This window comes from Leptonychotes weddellii, chromosome 8 (genome assembly GCF_054177405.1).
Source record: "Leptonychotes weddellii isolate Sample4059 chromosome 8, ASM5417740v2, whole genome shotgun sequence".
Taxonomy (NCBI): Eukaryota; Metazoa; Chordata; class Mammalia; order Carnivora; family Phocidae; genus Leptonychotes; species Leptonychotes weddellii.
In genome coordinates this window covers 2,019,248-2,034,611 of record NC_138376.1, presented here as the reverse complement: position 1 = coordinate 2,034,611, position 15,364 = coordinate 2,019,248, and the positions used below count along the sequence as shown (strand labels likewise).

The window sequence follows — 15,364 nt, the reverse complement described above, 5'->3', positions numbered from 1 at the left end:
CTGTGCCCTGACGTCACCTCTCCCGTCCTCTGTGCTGTGTTTCAGGTGTTGCTTGAGTCCATGGTCGATGCCGCCGAGAACCTTTGTCCCAACGTGATGAAGAAAGCCCACATTCGACAAGACTTGATTCATGCCAGCACTGAAAAGATTTCCATCCCACGTACCTTTGTGAAAAACGTCCTGTTGGAGCAGTCTGGAATTGACATCCTTAACAAGATTAGGTAGGTTTACGACTGTAGTTTGTGTGGCCGCAGTCGAGGCAGCTGGGAGGAGCGTTACTGTTGGCTCCGGCCGCGGAGAGTGCGTAGACACGTCCAGTGGGCTGTCCTGTGTACTGACAGGGCTGCGCGGAAACACCTAGGTTTATACATTAATAAAACCAGCCGGCCGCGGATATGCCTGCCTTACGGAAGAGCATACAGCTCTCTGCTCCGTTTAAGTGTTTGATTTTTAATAGGGGGTACTTGTTGGTAATCCCTTTTTTTCTCCTCCTGAAGTGTATCCTCCACCTTCAAAAATTACTAACTTCAAGTTTGCTTTCTGCCACCGTGCTGTTCTGAGCAAATGCCCAGCCTAGAGACAAGCAAAGGGGCCCGCTGTGACCTCCCGGCTGGTGCCTCCTGTGTTCTGTGGTGGGTCTGGATACTGTGTACGTGCTGATGCTGCTCTCGGCTGTTGGCTGATTTGTGCTTGGTAAAGTTGGAAAAATACGCCAAGATACAAATATTGAGAAGCTGTGATCACCAAACAAACTTTCCTCTATTTCCACCTAGAAACTCTGGGGTGGTTAGCAGTCTGAATGATATTCCACGAATTCTCCGTGTTTCTCCGTTGGGGAGTCAGCAGACTAGTAACCAAATTCAGAAATATTTTCAAATGTCCCCTTTTAACTGTTTCTGAATCTTGATAAGAAGACTTCGATGTAGGGGGGGAAAAAAAAACAACCAACAACAAAAACACACAAAAAACAAAACCCCAGCTTTTATCTGAAGAAGTGGGAGTTGTGTTAACAAAGAACAAGTGGTGTGTAGCCGAATGAGAACCTATGAGAAAAATGAGAGTTAAAATAAGCCAAAAATGATATTACAACCTAGATATGGAAGGTAGATCATGGAACTTTGAGGATTGAGGAATTCTGCAGTGATGAGACCATCTTGGGTCTAAGGTGCAGCTGTCCTGTGTGTGTGTTGGGGTTTCTAAAAATAAAACTCTAGGGCACCTGGGTGGCTCAGTCGTTAAGCGTCTGCCTTCGGCTCAGGTCATGATCTCAGGGTCCTGGGATCGAGTCCCGCATCGGGCTCCCTGCTCAGCGGGAAGTCTGCTTCTCTCTCTGCCTCTGCCTCTCTCTCTGTCTCTCATGAATAAATAAATAAAGTCTTTAAAAAAATAAATAAATAAAAGCTAAATGGTAAGACTTGCACAATGAAAGGCCATTTAGAAGATTTACAGGACCCCATAGATCAGTGATTTTATTGACTCAAGCCCTAAGTATGCTTACATAGTTCTGCAACCCGTAGTTTTAGGATTTTTATTGAAGCCCCTGAAGTATTAAGGAGGAAAAAATGCATTGGCCACCATTCTTCTGTCCTAATGGATTGAATTACCAATGGTTCATATTCTGGTGCCTTCACAAGAGTACCAAATTCTGTCAAATATGGTCACTTATTTTGAAGATGGGCAAATTCTGAAAAGTGAACAGCAGGCTAGAACTCCTTATATCAGTGAATCACTTCTATGTTCATTAACTCCTTGCTTTGCTTTTTAAAATGTGTTATTTGGAGCACTGATGGAATGAAAATACAAATGTCCACACTTGTGTATACATCCAGATACAGCTGTGCCCACGCCGGTTAAGTGGAATTCCTCTAAAAAGTTCATAGTTTGGAAGTTCCATAAGGAAGCATATCATCCAGTAACAAAATGATAGCACAATCCTGAAACTTTTTTTTTTTTTTTTTTGGTGCACTTTAAAGGATCTTTTTTGGTGCTACAGTTTGAAACAGATAAACCATCCCTCCCCAACCTGGTGGGGCAGGGGAGAGAGAGATAAAACGACCGATTCTATAGTTTTATGAAGAAGTAAAATTCCCAAACATGCCTGAAAAAATGAGAGGAAGTGCTTGTCAAAATTAGAATCCCAGTCCCCACCCCCCTTCACCCCCACCTCCCACCCCAGGTTTGGGGTGGGACCCAGTAATCTGTATTTTTAATGAGACCCAGGTGAATCTTATCAGCAGACACCTCTGGGGAATAATAAAGTAAAGTATTAGATAAGCCCAGTAGCTCCCAAGCCCTTGTTTTGGGGACAGGAATTAAAGAAACATCCTTTTATCTTTAGCCTAGGAAAATCTCTAATGTAGACATCAAAGAGTTAGTGCTGCCATTTCTCCCTGCCATCCGAAATCTGCCTTGCCAGAAAAAAATCTCAGGGCAAATTACTGCCTTTAGGTTAGAAAGGTTTTCCCCTGTTACCCAAATATACTTTCAACCTTGGTTTTAGGATTAAATATATTTTGACAACTCCTTTCCCTGCTCTAAAAACTTGAAAATTCTTGACTTCAAAAGTAGACTGAACTTACGAGGCGATATTGGAGCGTGGGTCTCTCTCTCCAGCACATTCACCTTCAACTGTATTGTGCATTTATGTCCATCTGTACATACGTGCATTTCAGTAGGATTATTCAGACTGAAGACACACGGGTAGAATTTGAATTCTTGGGAATACCAGATAACTAAAATGCAGACTGAAATACCAGCTCTCTGACAGAGACCCTCGTGGCTGACTTGTTTATTAGTGAAAACTCCAAAACTAGTGGGTTACTTTCAGTTGACTGGACACCTTCTTAAGGTCAGGTGAGAGACACCGAAACTGCATGTTTTGGTAACCTCTGTTCATAAAAGGCAAGAGAACAGTGAATTTGTAACAGTTTGAAGTAAGACAGGGAGTACAGCAGAAGCAGCTCAATATGGTACCATTGGATTGGTAAAAAGTTTTGTATTTTTTTTAAGGCGGGGGACATGCATATTAAAGTAATAACCCAAGTTTAACAATCAGACTAGACTTTCTTAATTTACTCCAGCCCAGGTTTGTTTTCCTTTATGTCAGTGGAAGAATTGTTCCTCACCACACGGTACATCTGGTTCCCATTAAGTTTGTCTTTATCCAGACGTTTTTCATTTCTACCACTAAATCTTGAGTTTTGAGATTGCAGAGGCAGGTTGAAATTGGTCAAGCAAGTCTATTATTACCTGTGTGTTTATGGCAGTGTTTAAGGCTTATTTTTGGAAATCCTTAGCCCTGTTCACACGTTCTTCTGTTCCGTTTTCAAAGACAGAAGCGGAATCACAGTTGACCTTATCAACATGGCATCAGCGATGGGTGATGTTGCACAAATTTAAATGCTACCGTGTCCTTTTGCTTTTCACATAGTGAAGTGAAGCTGACAGTGGCCTCCTTCCTGTCCGATCGGATTGTGGATGAAATCCTGGATGCACTCTCACACTGCCATCATAGACTGGTGAGTGCTGTGCACGTCCGGAGTGGGACTCCCGTGCGGTCCGCCGTGATGCTGGGCAGGCTCCAGGTTGGGGATGCCGCTTCTTTCCTGCATCTTACTCCTTTGCAGCTTTATGGCTACTTTTCCTCTCCTACATTGCTTCCAGACAATTCTAGAATATGTTAGAATCTCTCCAGAGGGAATGGAAGGGGAACAGGGACGTGATGGTATTGAGAAATTTTGTTGTGCATTTATAACGCAGACCAAAAGTTTTGTTAATAATGCTGAAACCGAGATCTAAAATTAAGGTATTTTAGATTATTTAATTTTTGTGTGCTTATTTTGTTGCTCTTCAACATGATCATGTGGGAATGGACTATTCCTGAAAACACGGGGTGAGGGGAGGGGAATATTTGGAGTCCAAAGAAAAGGCCAGAGTAAAATGGACACATTCTAGGGATCGGTAGCTGCCACGTGCCCAGCCAGGCCTCTTGGATATAACCAAGGTAAAGACATAAATTGTCTTCGTCTAGAGACTGGTTTTATTGAGGTAGAAGACTTTACTTCCAATCTCACTGCATATAAAAAATAGATGAGAAACTTCATGTGTTTTCAACTTCAGGAAGTCCTCTGAGGCACAGATGAAGGTTTCGTTACTCCTTACATCTCGTGTCGCGAACATTTTAGCAATATGGTGTGGTACGAATCTCTTGAGCAAGTTATGACATTTTCCCCAGAGAAGCATTTCAAATTAAGTGCAGGCTGGAGAGAGTGCATCCAGGCTTTATGGCATGGAATTGTCGGTGATGCCAGGGAGCACCTCAGTGGGAAGAACAGTAACCATGGCTTCTCCACGAGGCAGACAACGTGAATATTTCAGAAAAATGGGTAGGCTGTCCTCTAAAATTGAAAAGATAGGACAGGAGTCTCTCGCAGCGTCACTGAAAATACTGCCCATGGGCTGGAGCTGGCCCACTCACCACCGGGGACCTGTGCCTGACAAGGTTAGGTCACCAACCAAGAGGAAACGTGGAGAAATTTCTAGAGCAACTGGAGATGGCCACAATACGCAAACACATGTTATTTCTCTAAAGTTTCATTTTTATTGTACTTTACCAATATACTGGTGTGTGGCAAACTGGAAATATAGAAAACTGGTTCATCACCCTAGAGACTTTAAGAAGCACTGGCTTCTGGTTTGTGGCACAGAAAAGGCCTATGTTAGGGGCACCTGGGTGGCTCAGTCGTTGGGCATCTGCCTTTGGCTCGGGTCATGATCTCAGGGTCCTGGGATCGAGCCCTGCATCAGGCTCCGGGCCCAGCGGGGAGCCTGCTTCTCCCTCTTCTACTCCCCCTGCTTGTGTTCCCTCTCTCGCTGTGTCTCTCTCTGTCAAATAAATAAATAAAATCTTTCAAAAAAAAAAAAAAGGAAAGGCCTATGTTAGTGTCTAGAGCGCCCAAGTCAGACTTTTCCTTTTTTTTTAAATAAGCAGAAACAAAATCAGTGGTGCATCCTTTATAGAAACAATTTCTCAATAACCCACGGCTGCAGGGACGGCCTCAAAATGCCCCTGATACTGTATCAACAGGATTGCACGTGAACACCACACTGAACGGCTGAATTGTTCACTTTTTTGGCATTTGTCTTTCTTTGAAGAATTTACTCAGAAAAATACTTTTTTTTTTTTTATACCATTTAAAAATGAACTATGTGGGTGCACTTTTGTATTGAACTTTGTTTTAATCTACTGATTTGGGTTGTAAGAAGAGAGCTTAACTGCTGTGTGAAAGGAATAGTATCTAAAAAATATGAAATTTTGTTTTCAAAGACATTCCAATTACATGAATATATTCTCCAATTTAAGTTTAGAAGTGTCGCCAGTGGTTCCACGGTATTGTCAGCTGGTTCTGATCTTTCCAAAGAATTAAATCAAAGTTCCTGGTGATGAATCAGCCCAGCACTAGAGTTTATTAACTTCAGCCCAGTTTATTCTACCTCTTATCATTGATGTTTTTAGGTTTACCTAAAGCATAACAGTGGAAATTAATAAATCCTATCACATACGGTGTTCATTACCTGAAAACAATGAAAGCTGTTAGCAATTTCCTTCCTTTCAGCCCTTTAAAAACAGGAAAGGTTGGAATCATTTTATTTCCCCTAATTAGATACTTTTAAAGCACTAGATATAGAAAGAAATTATTTCGGAGGAACTATGAAATAAAATTAATGAAAAGAACACTCCTTATTTTCTCCTAGACTAAGTATTCTTGTATTTTACTAAAGGAGGTTTTATGATTTCTTGCTTAAGACAATCCACCCTCCAAAGATAATAAGAGGTAATAAGAGGTAAGTTATTGTAGTGTGAATGTATTGAGAATTGTCCGTAACCGCAGGCACATAGAATCCTTCACCGCGCCACCTTGTGGCAGGTATCTTCCAGAATTCAGCTAACATGCTCTTCCCTTCTTGCCTCTGGTGCTTCTTCTCCTTGACTCTCTTAGGCTGACCATTTCAGCAGACGGGCCAAGACCGTTGCTCAGCCAGAGACCTTAGAGATTGAGCTGGCTGAAGAGAAGCCAGCTAAGCGCTCTGTCATGACGGTGGAGGAACTCACGGAGATGGAGCGTTTGGAAGATCTGGATACTTGTATGGTAAGACACGTCCTTTGGTGACACCACTGCCCCATTCCCACTGGGCTTTGCTACTGATTTTTTTTTTTTTTGGAGATGTCACCATTACAAACCAGACCAAATAGAACTCCCTCCCAGAGATCATTCTTTCAGAAACTTGTTGCTTACAGACACTGTTAACGAAGCTAATGAAGCTGAAGCCTCAGGTCCCCACTGAGGCCCTGTACCTTACTTTGGATTTGTAATTTTGTAAAACTTCACTTTATTTCATTTTATTCTATTCTGTATTCCAGTGTAATTAACATTCGGCGTAATATTAATTTCAGGGGTTACAATATAGTGATTCAGCACTTCCATACATCACCTAGCGCTCATCACGACAAGTGCCCTCCTTCATCCCTATCACCTGTTTCCCCCATCCCCCACCCATCTCCCCTCTGGTCACCATCAGTGTGTTCTCTAGAGTTAAGAATCTGTTTCTTGGTTTGTCTCTCCCTTTTTCTCCTTTGCTCGTTTTTTGGGGGATTTTTTGTTTCTTAAAACTTTTCTTTTTTTTTTTTTTTAAAGATTTTATTTATTTGAGAGAGAGAGTGAGAGAGAGAGAGAGCACAAGAGGGGGCAGTGGGAGAGGGAGAAGCAGGCTCCCTGCCGAGCAGGGAGCCCGATGCGGGACTCGATCCAGGGACTCCAGGATCATGACCTGAGCCGAAGGCAGTCGCTTAACCAACTGAGCCACCCAGGCGCCCTCTTAAAACTTTTCTTAAAGAGTACTTCCATACCCCCTCCCAAGGAAAAGTTGTGGAAGTTACAGTGAGCATAATACCTAGATCTGCCCCTGTAGCTTCAGTGGAAAAAATTCCTAAATTCATTAGGAGAAATTGATTATTTAACTTGTGAAGGTCATTTGTGACAAGAAAATATTTTTAAGTAAGCCATTAAGAATGTGGGGAGGACTTTTTCCCACACAAAATATGTAGGATAACTATTTCTGTCTTGGTCCTATCATTTTTTATTTCCTCTGGTGCTTTTTCCCGTTTTTAATTTACACAGTTTGGGGGTATCCTCTTATATTTGCATTTCCCATTTAGTTTATATTCTGTTTAATTCCCTTGATGCGATGTGCTTTAGAAAATGCAATATACACCTAGTGTCTACCTAGCAGTAGGTCTTGATTCCTAACTCACTTTCTGAATTTCACATGGTGTATCCATCTGGCCACGTAACCAGGGTGTTCAGTATGTTGATGTTTTTTCCCCTCTGAGGACAATTTTACTTAAGTTCCTATTTCATTATTTTAGAATTTGCATTATTAGTATTAGTTACTTTTTTACTGTAAAAACAGTTGTATGTGCCTCTCAATATTTTTATGTTTCACTAAAATAATTCATCTTTTAGGAATTCCTCAAAATCTGAGAGAGTGCTGCTAGACAACCTCTGGGCTACTTCCTTGCCCAAATGTTTCTACATCAGCTAATAATTCTAGTAATTTTTAGATTCAGCCATTGTCAGGAATGATACTTGTTTTTAACTTTGAAAACCAAGGATTTGATGTGCCTGCTGTGATTTTTCTAGCCCAGAAGAAAAGGTAATGCTTTAAGTAGTTCCTTATTTATAAGCCAGCCATTGTTACCTGTTAAAGTCTGTGTATAAAATAATTGAGAACCCTCCAGATAAAACCCTATCATATACAAGGAGGCTAGCAAAGAAAGCCAAAAATATAATCCTAGATTTCAAATAACATTCTAGTATAGTGAAAGATGACAAATAATTTGCTATATAACATGTAAACTTACAACTGTATTTGGTCTATGTAGGGGGAATTATCAAGTTTTTTAATAACTTGTCTAGTATATTGTAAAATGTATCTTTAGTATTTTTTTACTTTGCATCTTGAGGCAATGGAAGTTAACATAGGGTGATTATTCCAGAAAGCTCTTAGTTTAACCTTAAAAGAAAATAAGTATGTTATAGGAAATAGATATGAATTAAAGATTCAAAATTAACTCTACATGTCACATTTCGTGCCAGAATTATTCAGTCATGTGTGAGTTGGGAAGGAGTAAAGAAAACGTGAGCTCGTGACGTATTTTGTTGCGTTTGTAAGTTATGTGGTTTAGGATGAGAGAGTGTTGGCTAAGAAAGACTGGCTTAGCTACTGTAAGGATGGTGTTTCATTGTGTAAACTTTATTTTTGTTTGATTGACTGCTTTGGTTTTGTCATGTGAAAGAAAACGGTGGTTGTTCTTCTTAAATAAAGTGGGTGGGGTAAGAGGAGAGGAGAGGAATCATTTCTTTAAATTTATTTTTTATTAAGATAAAATCAACATATAATACCCTTTTAGTTTTATTTACTTATTTTTTTTTAAAGATTTATTTATTTGGGAGAAAGAGCATGCACTGGTGGGGGGGAGGGACAGAGGGAAAGAGAATCTTAAGCAGGCTCCATGCCCAGCGCAGAGCCCCACTCAGGGCCCAATCCAGGACCCTGAGCCAAAATCAAGAGTCAGACACTTAAGCAGTTGAGCCACCCAGATGCCCTTTTACTTATTTATTTTTAAAGTAAACTCTACACCCAGTGTGAGGCTCAAACTCATGACCCCTGAGATCAGGAGTCATAGGCTCTACTGACTGAGCCTGCCAGGCATCCCAACATTGTTTTACTTTTAGGTGTACGACATAATGATTTGATATATGTATATATTATAATATCCGAAGCCACTCACAGACAGCGCATTTTACACCGTGGCAGGTCCTCTGGGTGCAGGGAGCCCTCTCCTACAGAAAATCAATTTTCTGAGCTTTGGGCTTTTTACCCTAAGCCAGTGGCACAAATTCAGAGTGAATTTGAAAGGAACAGAGGATTCGTCTCACCTTTTAAAATTACCCGCACTGCCTCTTTCATAATCAAATAGCGGCAGATCGTTTGTGTTTCTCGTTGACATCCATTACCAAATATTCAAGTTGTGGTCCTCATGTGGCGCCATTTTAAAAGGGTTTGAAGAACAGGTTTGCAAGGGAGAAACATTTAATTTGTTTTGTTTTGTTTTGTTTTTTTAAAGATTTTATTTTTTTATTTATTCATTTGAGAGAGTGAGAAAGAGAGAGAGAGCGCACATGAGAGGGGGGAGGGTCAGAGGGAGAAGCAGACTCCCCGCCGAGCAGGGAGCCCGATGCGGGACTCGATCCCTGGACTCCAGGATCATGACCTGAGCCGAAGGCAGTCGCTTAACCAACTGAGCCACCCAGGCGCCCTTGTTTTGGTTTTCTAAATGAGCCTGTGCACACGCCTTGGCAGCATTTCTGGCTTAAGTGATCCGGGAAGACGGGATACAAGGTTAGCTGTTGTATGGAAGAGCCCCTGAAGGACTAGCGCCTCCGTGCCTGCAGATAGCTTCCCCACGTGGAATCGTGAGTCCTGTGCCGTACACAGAGCTAGAGCACCGTCAGGTGCGGTATTGTAACTTTGCTATTACTGACATGTGGGTTGATAGCCCAGAGCCCTATGACACTTTCCCTGGGGCATTCCAAAGTAACTTGGACTCATCACCGACCTTCTCCCTTAGAGATTCTACTTACAGAATCAGGATTCTGGCGTTTTTTGCCTGTGATGTTCATGACATCTGCTAAATCTATTTTTGAACATTTCTTTAACAAACTTAGTAGGCAATCTGGGCATCTCTTTTTTCCCTACCCCCAGATATCTTATCATCATGTTTCTTCCATGTCTCCCTGGTCCAAAAGTCAATTCCATTTCAGTCCTTATGTCTCTGTAAAGAACCAATAGTTATAATCACACTAAGGAAGGTTTAGCGCCATAAATTAGAGGTAGAAATTTATTAGTCGAGTTCAAGGGTTGCCTTTTTGGAGATGGAAACAAATTTAATGTATATGGCTGATTGCTTAAACTTACTGTTTGTCTAAGTGAGAGCTGAAATTAGAATGAGTGAGCGGTTTGAGAGGCCCTATTATCTGCTGGCAGGGCAGGCCAGGGAGTTGGTGGGGGGAGGGAGGATGCCTGAGACCTTCTCATCAACCTTAATTTCATAATTGTTGAAGGAAAAGGCAGTTTTCTTTAGATAAAAGGGCAGAGTTAAAAAACTGTCTTCAATCTAATTATCTCTTTTTCTTTTAGCTAGAAAGAAACAAAGAAGTTATCTAGTTCAAGTGGTGGGTGTCATGGGGGGTGGGGGGGGTCCCGGATAGAACAAGAACTATGAGAATAACCTGCAGACATTTTCCAGTCTGTGTCCACTCTCATAGCCCCAGAGATTCTGATGTCAGTTTACTCCAGACAGAAAACCAGATGATTTAAAAAGCCTTCTTGGTCATTTATTTAACCCTTAGATGCAGTCCCTGTAATGTGATGAGCACTATTCCTAGCTCTTTATGAAGAGTAGCCAGTTCAGCCCTTTCAACCACCTATGAATGATAGATATCATTAATATCTTGTGTCTAACAAGTGGGTAAACAGGCATAGAAAAGTTAAGTAACTTGTTCACGTGGCCTGAGATCCCCCAAAGGCAGGCAGTTTGCCATTGTAGTCTCTGCATTTGATGGATGTCATATATGGTGTATTTCTTACATCCAGAATTAAAGCTTCGGTAAGATTTAATTAGACTTGCATTGCTTTGTGTAGCATATCTGCTTACTAATTCCAGACTAAATTGATATGTAAACAGGAACACAAATGAAAGACATGTACCCTATAACTGTAATGTAAGCCTGCAGGCTTTAAACATGATTGGAAACCACTATGTCAAAAATCCTGACACGCTCAATTGTTAGAAATGCATCTGCCCACTTTGGGCTTACCTGGAATATTCCTTGCCTTTCCAGGTATTATTTTGTTGGCGATAATGATTAATTAGCTTTCCTAGATTTATAATCTCAACACCCATGCCTTCTTTGTCCTGCTGAAACGTGTATTTACTTAGCCTCTTGATTGTCCATAGATCATCTGTTCTTTCCTGCTATCAGGTGCTCTTAGGAAATCAGTATTCCCAGCTGTCTCTTTCAGCTTCACTTTATCATTGGCCTTTGGGGTATTGAAGGATGCAGTTCGCATTCTACTGATTAGTTACTTCTTAATTTATCGCTATATATAGTTTACCACCTTTAAAAAATTACAGAAGCTCAGGGTTTAGGATCACGTGCCAAGTGGGTGAAGAGCCAGTGTCTGCTCCTTAGCATAACTAGCTCACTAATTGTATGTAATTCTTTCACATATTTTAATGAGTGTCATACCCGTTTTAAATCAAAAGATATTCATGCAGAGAAGCAGTTCATCTACTTACTGATATTTCCTAGGAAAAGAATTTTAAAAGCCTTGAATTATTCTAGAGTACACCTTGTGAATCCTTTTTTCAATGACAAAGTAACAATTATTTTCCCTTAACAAATTCAGCCTCAAATTTTAATATATAATTTTTCAGCTTTTTTTTTTTTTAAGATTTTATTTATTTGAGAAAAGAGAGCATGAGAAAAGTGGGGAGGGGCAGAGGGAGAGGGAGAAGCAGACTCCCCGCTGAGCAGGGAGCCCAACACTGGGCTGGATCCCAGGACCCCGGGACCATGACATGAGCCAAAGGCAGATGCTTCACCGACTGAGCCACCGAGGCGCCCCTGATTTTTAAGCTTTTTAATAGAGATTAAAATTTAATGAAGATCCATTTGTCTTGGTCAAAATACTTTTTAAAAAACAAAGCACCTCAAAAAAAAAACAAATCACCTCAATTTTAAGTACCACTAGTTAGTAGAACTAATCTATTTTTTCTTTTAAAGATTTTATTTATTTATTTGAGAGAGAGAGAATGAGAGACAGAGAGCATGAGAGGGAGGAGGGTCAGAGGGAGAAGCAGACTCCCTGCCGAGCAGGGAGCCCGATGCGGGACTCGATCCCAGGACTCCAGGATCATGACCTGAGCCGAAGGCAGTTGCCTAACCAACTGAGCCACCCAGGTGCCCCTGTAGAACTAATCTATTAACAATATTGCCAAGTATAGACTATTGAGTCAATATCTCATTTAAATTAGTTGCATGCATACTAAGTAGGTACAGGAAGTTGTTCAAGCCCTGGTTGTTAGCTTCCTCTTATAATTTTATTTATTCTGTAATGTCATTTTCTTATTGATATCACTTAACTTTTTAATCACTGCAAAGTGACCTATGAAAACCTCTTGATTTCCAAATATTAATTTTCAAAACTGTAGTATAGTACAGCTAGAATGGGTGTTGTATGTTCCTCAGAGTTTCGAGTAATTTCTGTGGCAGACCTTTGTGGAAATGCCAGGGGTGCCCAGCAAATCCCGAGAGGTCAACATTTCCTGACGACTGACAGTTTTCTTAATTTTTTAATTTTTAACTGGCACCAATACTATTTGCAGAGGCCCTATTCCAGGGAGCTCCCCTAGAGATCTGCCCCCAAAACCTTTTTAGAAAGCCTAACACACAGCATTGACCACCCTCAGCAGCCCCCAGGAGACAAAGGAGACCCCATGGAAAATCCCTGTGACACCCCGTTTCTATAGTCATCCCTGTACCTTTTCCAGGCAGGTGACAGAACGGCCCCACTGCTCCCAGTGTGAACCAAACTCCTGAGGAAGAAGACGGGGAGGACTCATTAAATCCCCCCACCCCCGAAAATGACTTAGAACATTAACTAGTTGTGACTAGTCAGGGCATTCCAAAACCAGCCTCTGAGTTGGGCATCTGACTTGCAGAGGATGTGATGATTCTTCTGAGCTTAATTCCGGACATGTAATGATAATTATAAAAGATAATTTTGGTTTCCCTCATGAGTTAAATTAAGCAAAGGACCCTAATAGCCTGTGGATTGATGAAACAAACAAAAAACGTTCCGTTGTTTACCTGTGCGGGTGTGGGGTGGGGGTGGGTTTGTAGATGACATAGGAGTACACTTATACTTCCCTTGAACAGGGCCTTTTTTAATCAAGTCCTAACTAGTTAAGTCCCTTACAAGCAATCACAGATTTAGTAACTCCTGGGGTTAGTACAGTAGAGCCAATATTAGATGATTTCTCTAAAATCAATCCCACTTTGCAACCCTTAGAAACCTCATGTTTACAGAGTGTGCGTGTTTGTTTAACAACCTCTCTCTTCTGTCAGAGAGCTCCAGATTATCACTGCTTGCCAGTGGAAACCGAAGGCCAGATGTCCTCTTTAACTTCTGAATTAAACCATATTCAAATCCTAGAGAACAGTGCCTTTAGATACTAAGTGTGTGTGTCTAACAAAGAAGGTGAGCGGTCCTTCAGGGTGGCTGGCTTACCCAGGAACGGGCACGGGGAAAAGACTGGATCAAGGTGGCTGCTGGCCCGAAAGCCCCGGGAGGAGGCAGGAGGAGTCCTCGATGCTGAAGTCTTAGGTAGTTTTGAGCTATCGAAAGACTCCCTGAACTAAAAATACGGACTAGCGGGCCGTTTACTCATTCAATAAATGCTTATTGTTCATCCATCGTGAGCGCTGTTCTCGGCTCTGTGCTAGAAATGGAAGGTGAAGGAACCAGCGTCATCACCCAGCAAGTTTGCTGCGCTGAAAGGCAGAAGTGGCAAAGCTTGTTCTGCACATCACAGAACTAGCATCTGTGGGAAGCCCACACGTGTATTTGCTTGGGTGTGGAAAGATGTGAGTCTGCCACCGAAATGAGGTCATCTAGAGACGCTTGAATTAGCACAGAATGCGTCTTTCAACCCTCAGCGCAGCCCACAAGTGACTCATCAAGTCAGTGTAATGGTTCTGGCCAGGAGTTTAAAAAAAAAAAACTCAGAAATGAAACAAAGTATGAATATAAAGGACCAGATTACACCAAATGTTTGTTTCAGTTGTACATACATGTACGCATACGTCAGGTCGTGGCATGAATAAAATACATTCCGTATATACGGTGGATCACAGTCTAGGGGGCGCCTGGCCGGCTCAGTCAGAAGAGCATGCGACTCTTGATCTCGGGGTTGGAAGTTCGTGCCTCATGTTAGGTGCAGAGAGTCCTAAAAATAAATAAATAAGTAAAACCTAAAAAATAAAAATAAAAAAGCTGGGTCACGGTCAAAGACGTTTGAGGAACATTCATCACCAGAAGCTCACTTTCCCTGCTGTGGTTCAGCTTGCCCCCAGCACTAGGCACACACAGCTCCTCACCCTGACCTACTCTTCCCCGGGCAGTGGGGCCCAGGCAGGGCCTGAGCAGAGATCCGGCGGTGGGAGAGGACCTGGTGCCCTTGAAGGTCTCGGCTAAACAGACTTGCCCCTTTCTTCCTGCTGTTTTGGGCCTCTGGACAATTGCTGAGGTGTGCGTCTGCATTGTGTCCTGGAGCTCCAGTAAGGGCTGCCGTAATAACTAGCCCTAAAAAACTTGTTACCATATACACGTCATGGTCACTGTTCACTCCATCCCAGAGTACCTCTGTTACAAATACATGCAGGAGAAATAGCAGGTCTTTATCAGCAGTGATGAAAATCCTGAGCTGCTGGTTTGCTCCTTATCTCACGAACACGTTACTCCATGACTTAAGCCTCACTTTCGTCGAGGGCCTCAGAGCTCACTGTGCACTTGACCTAAAAAAGGGTTTAGGGCCTGAAGAAGTATAGTTCATTGTATGCAGCCTTAATTCGGGCTTCGTTTTTTTTTTTCTTCTTGGTCCTGATTTATTCCTTTTTTTTCTCCCCCCAAATCTTGCTGTTCTAAATGGGTCTCAGCTCATTTGGGGCTTGAGGTGGTTGTACATTGATAGTGAACTATTAAAGCTCTGCTAGAGTGCAGGTTGCCCGGGCCGGCCTGGGGGAGGGGCGTTGTCAGGGAAGGCATCCTGGAGCAAGGTTCTGAGCATCATGCCTGGCACATAGTGGGCGCTCGGTAACTGTTGGGACAGAGAGAGATGGCATTTGAGAGAGAACGTGGCTGGGAGGAGAATGAGTAAGTGAACGGGGCAGAGAGCGGCGCACACGGGTTCAGAGCGAGGAGAGGACGTTGCAGATTGAGGAACTGTTGTAGCATTATGTGCAGCAGGGATGGGGGGTTGGCAAAGAGGCTGGAGGCCACACCACGTAAGTCTTGAGACTCACGGAGGGCTAGCTTGTTTATATATTATTTTAAGGCGGCAAGGGGTCCGTGAAGCTGAGGAATATGGGAGAACGGCAGGTCTTGCCAGAAACGGACAGTAGTGGATGTGTTGAGTGGGGGTGCCCGCCAGGCCCTGGCTGAGATGTCCAGTTGGCAC

At 42.3% G+C, this 15,364-nt stretch overlaps 1 protein-coding gene across 1 annotated transcript in view; it reads left to right on the top strand.

The window, feature by feature from the left end:
* The window catches only part of CARMIL1 (capping protein regulator and myosin 1 linker 1), a 293,460-nt gene that overhangs the window by 221,869 nt on the left and 56,227 nt on the right, over positions 1-15,364 (top strand). Inside the window, exons 26-28 of the mRNA XM_081827521.1 lie at positions 46-221; positions 3,431-3,518; positions 6,000-6,149. Of these exons, the coding sequence (XP_081683647.1) occupies positions 46-221; positions 3,431-3,518; positions 6,000-6,149 (414 nt within the window). The remainder of the gene's footprint in view (positions 1-45; positions 222-3,430; positions 3,519-5,999; positions 6,150-15,364) is intronic.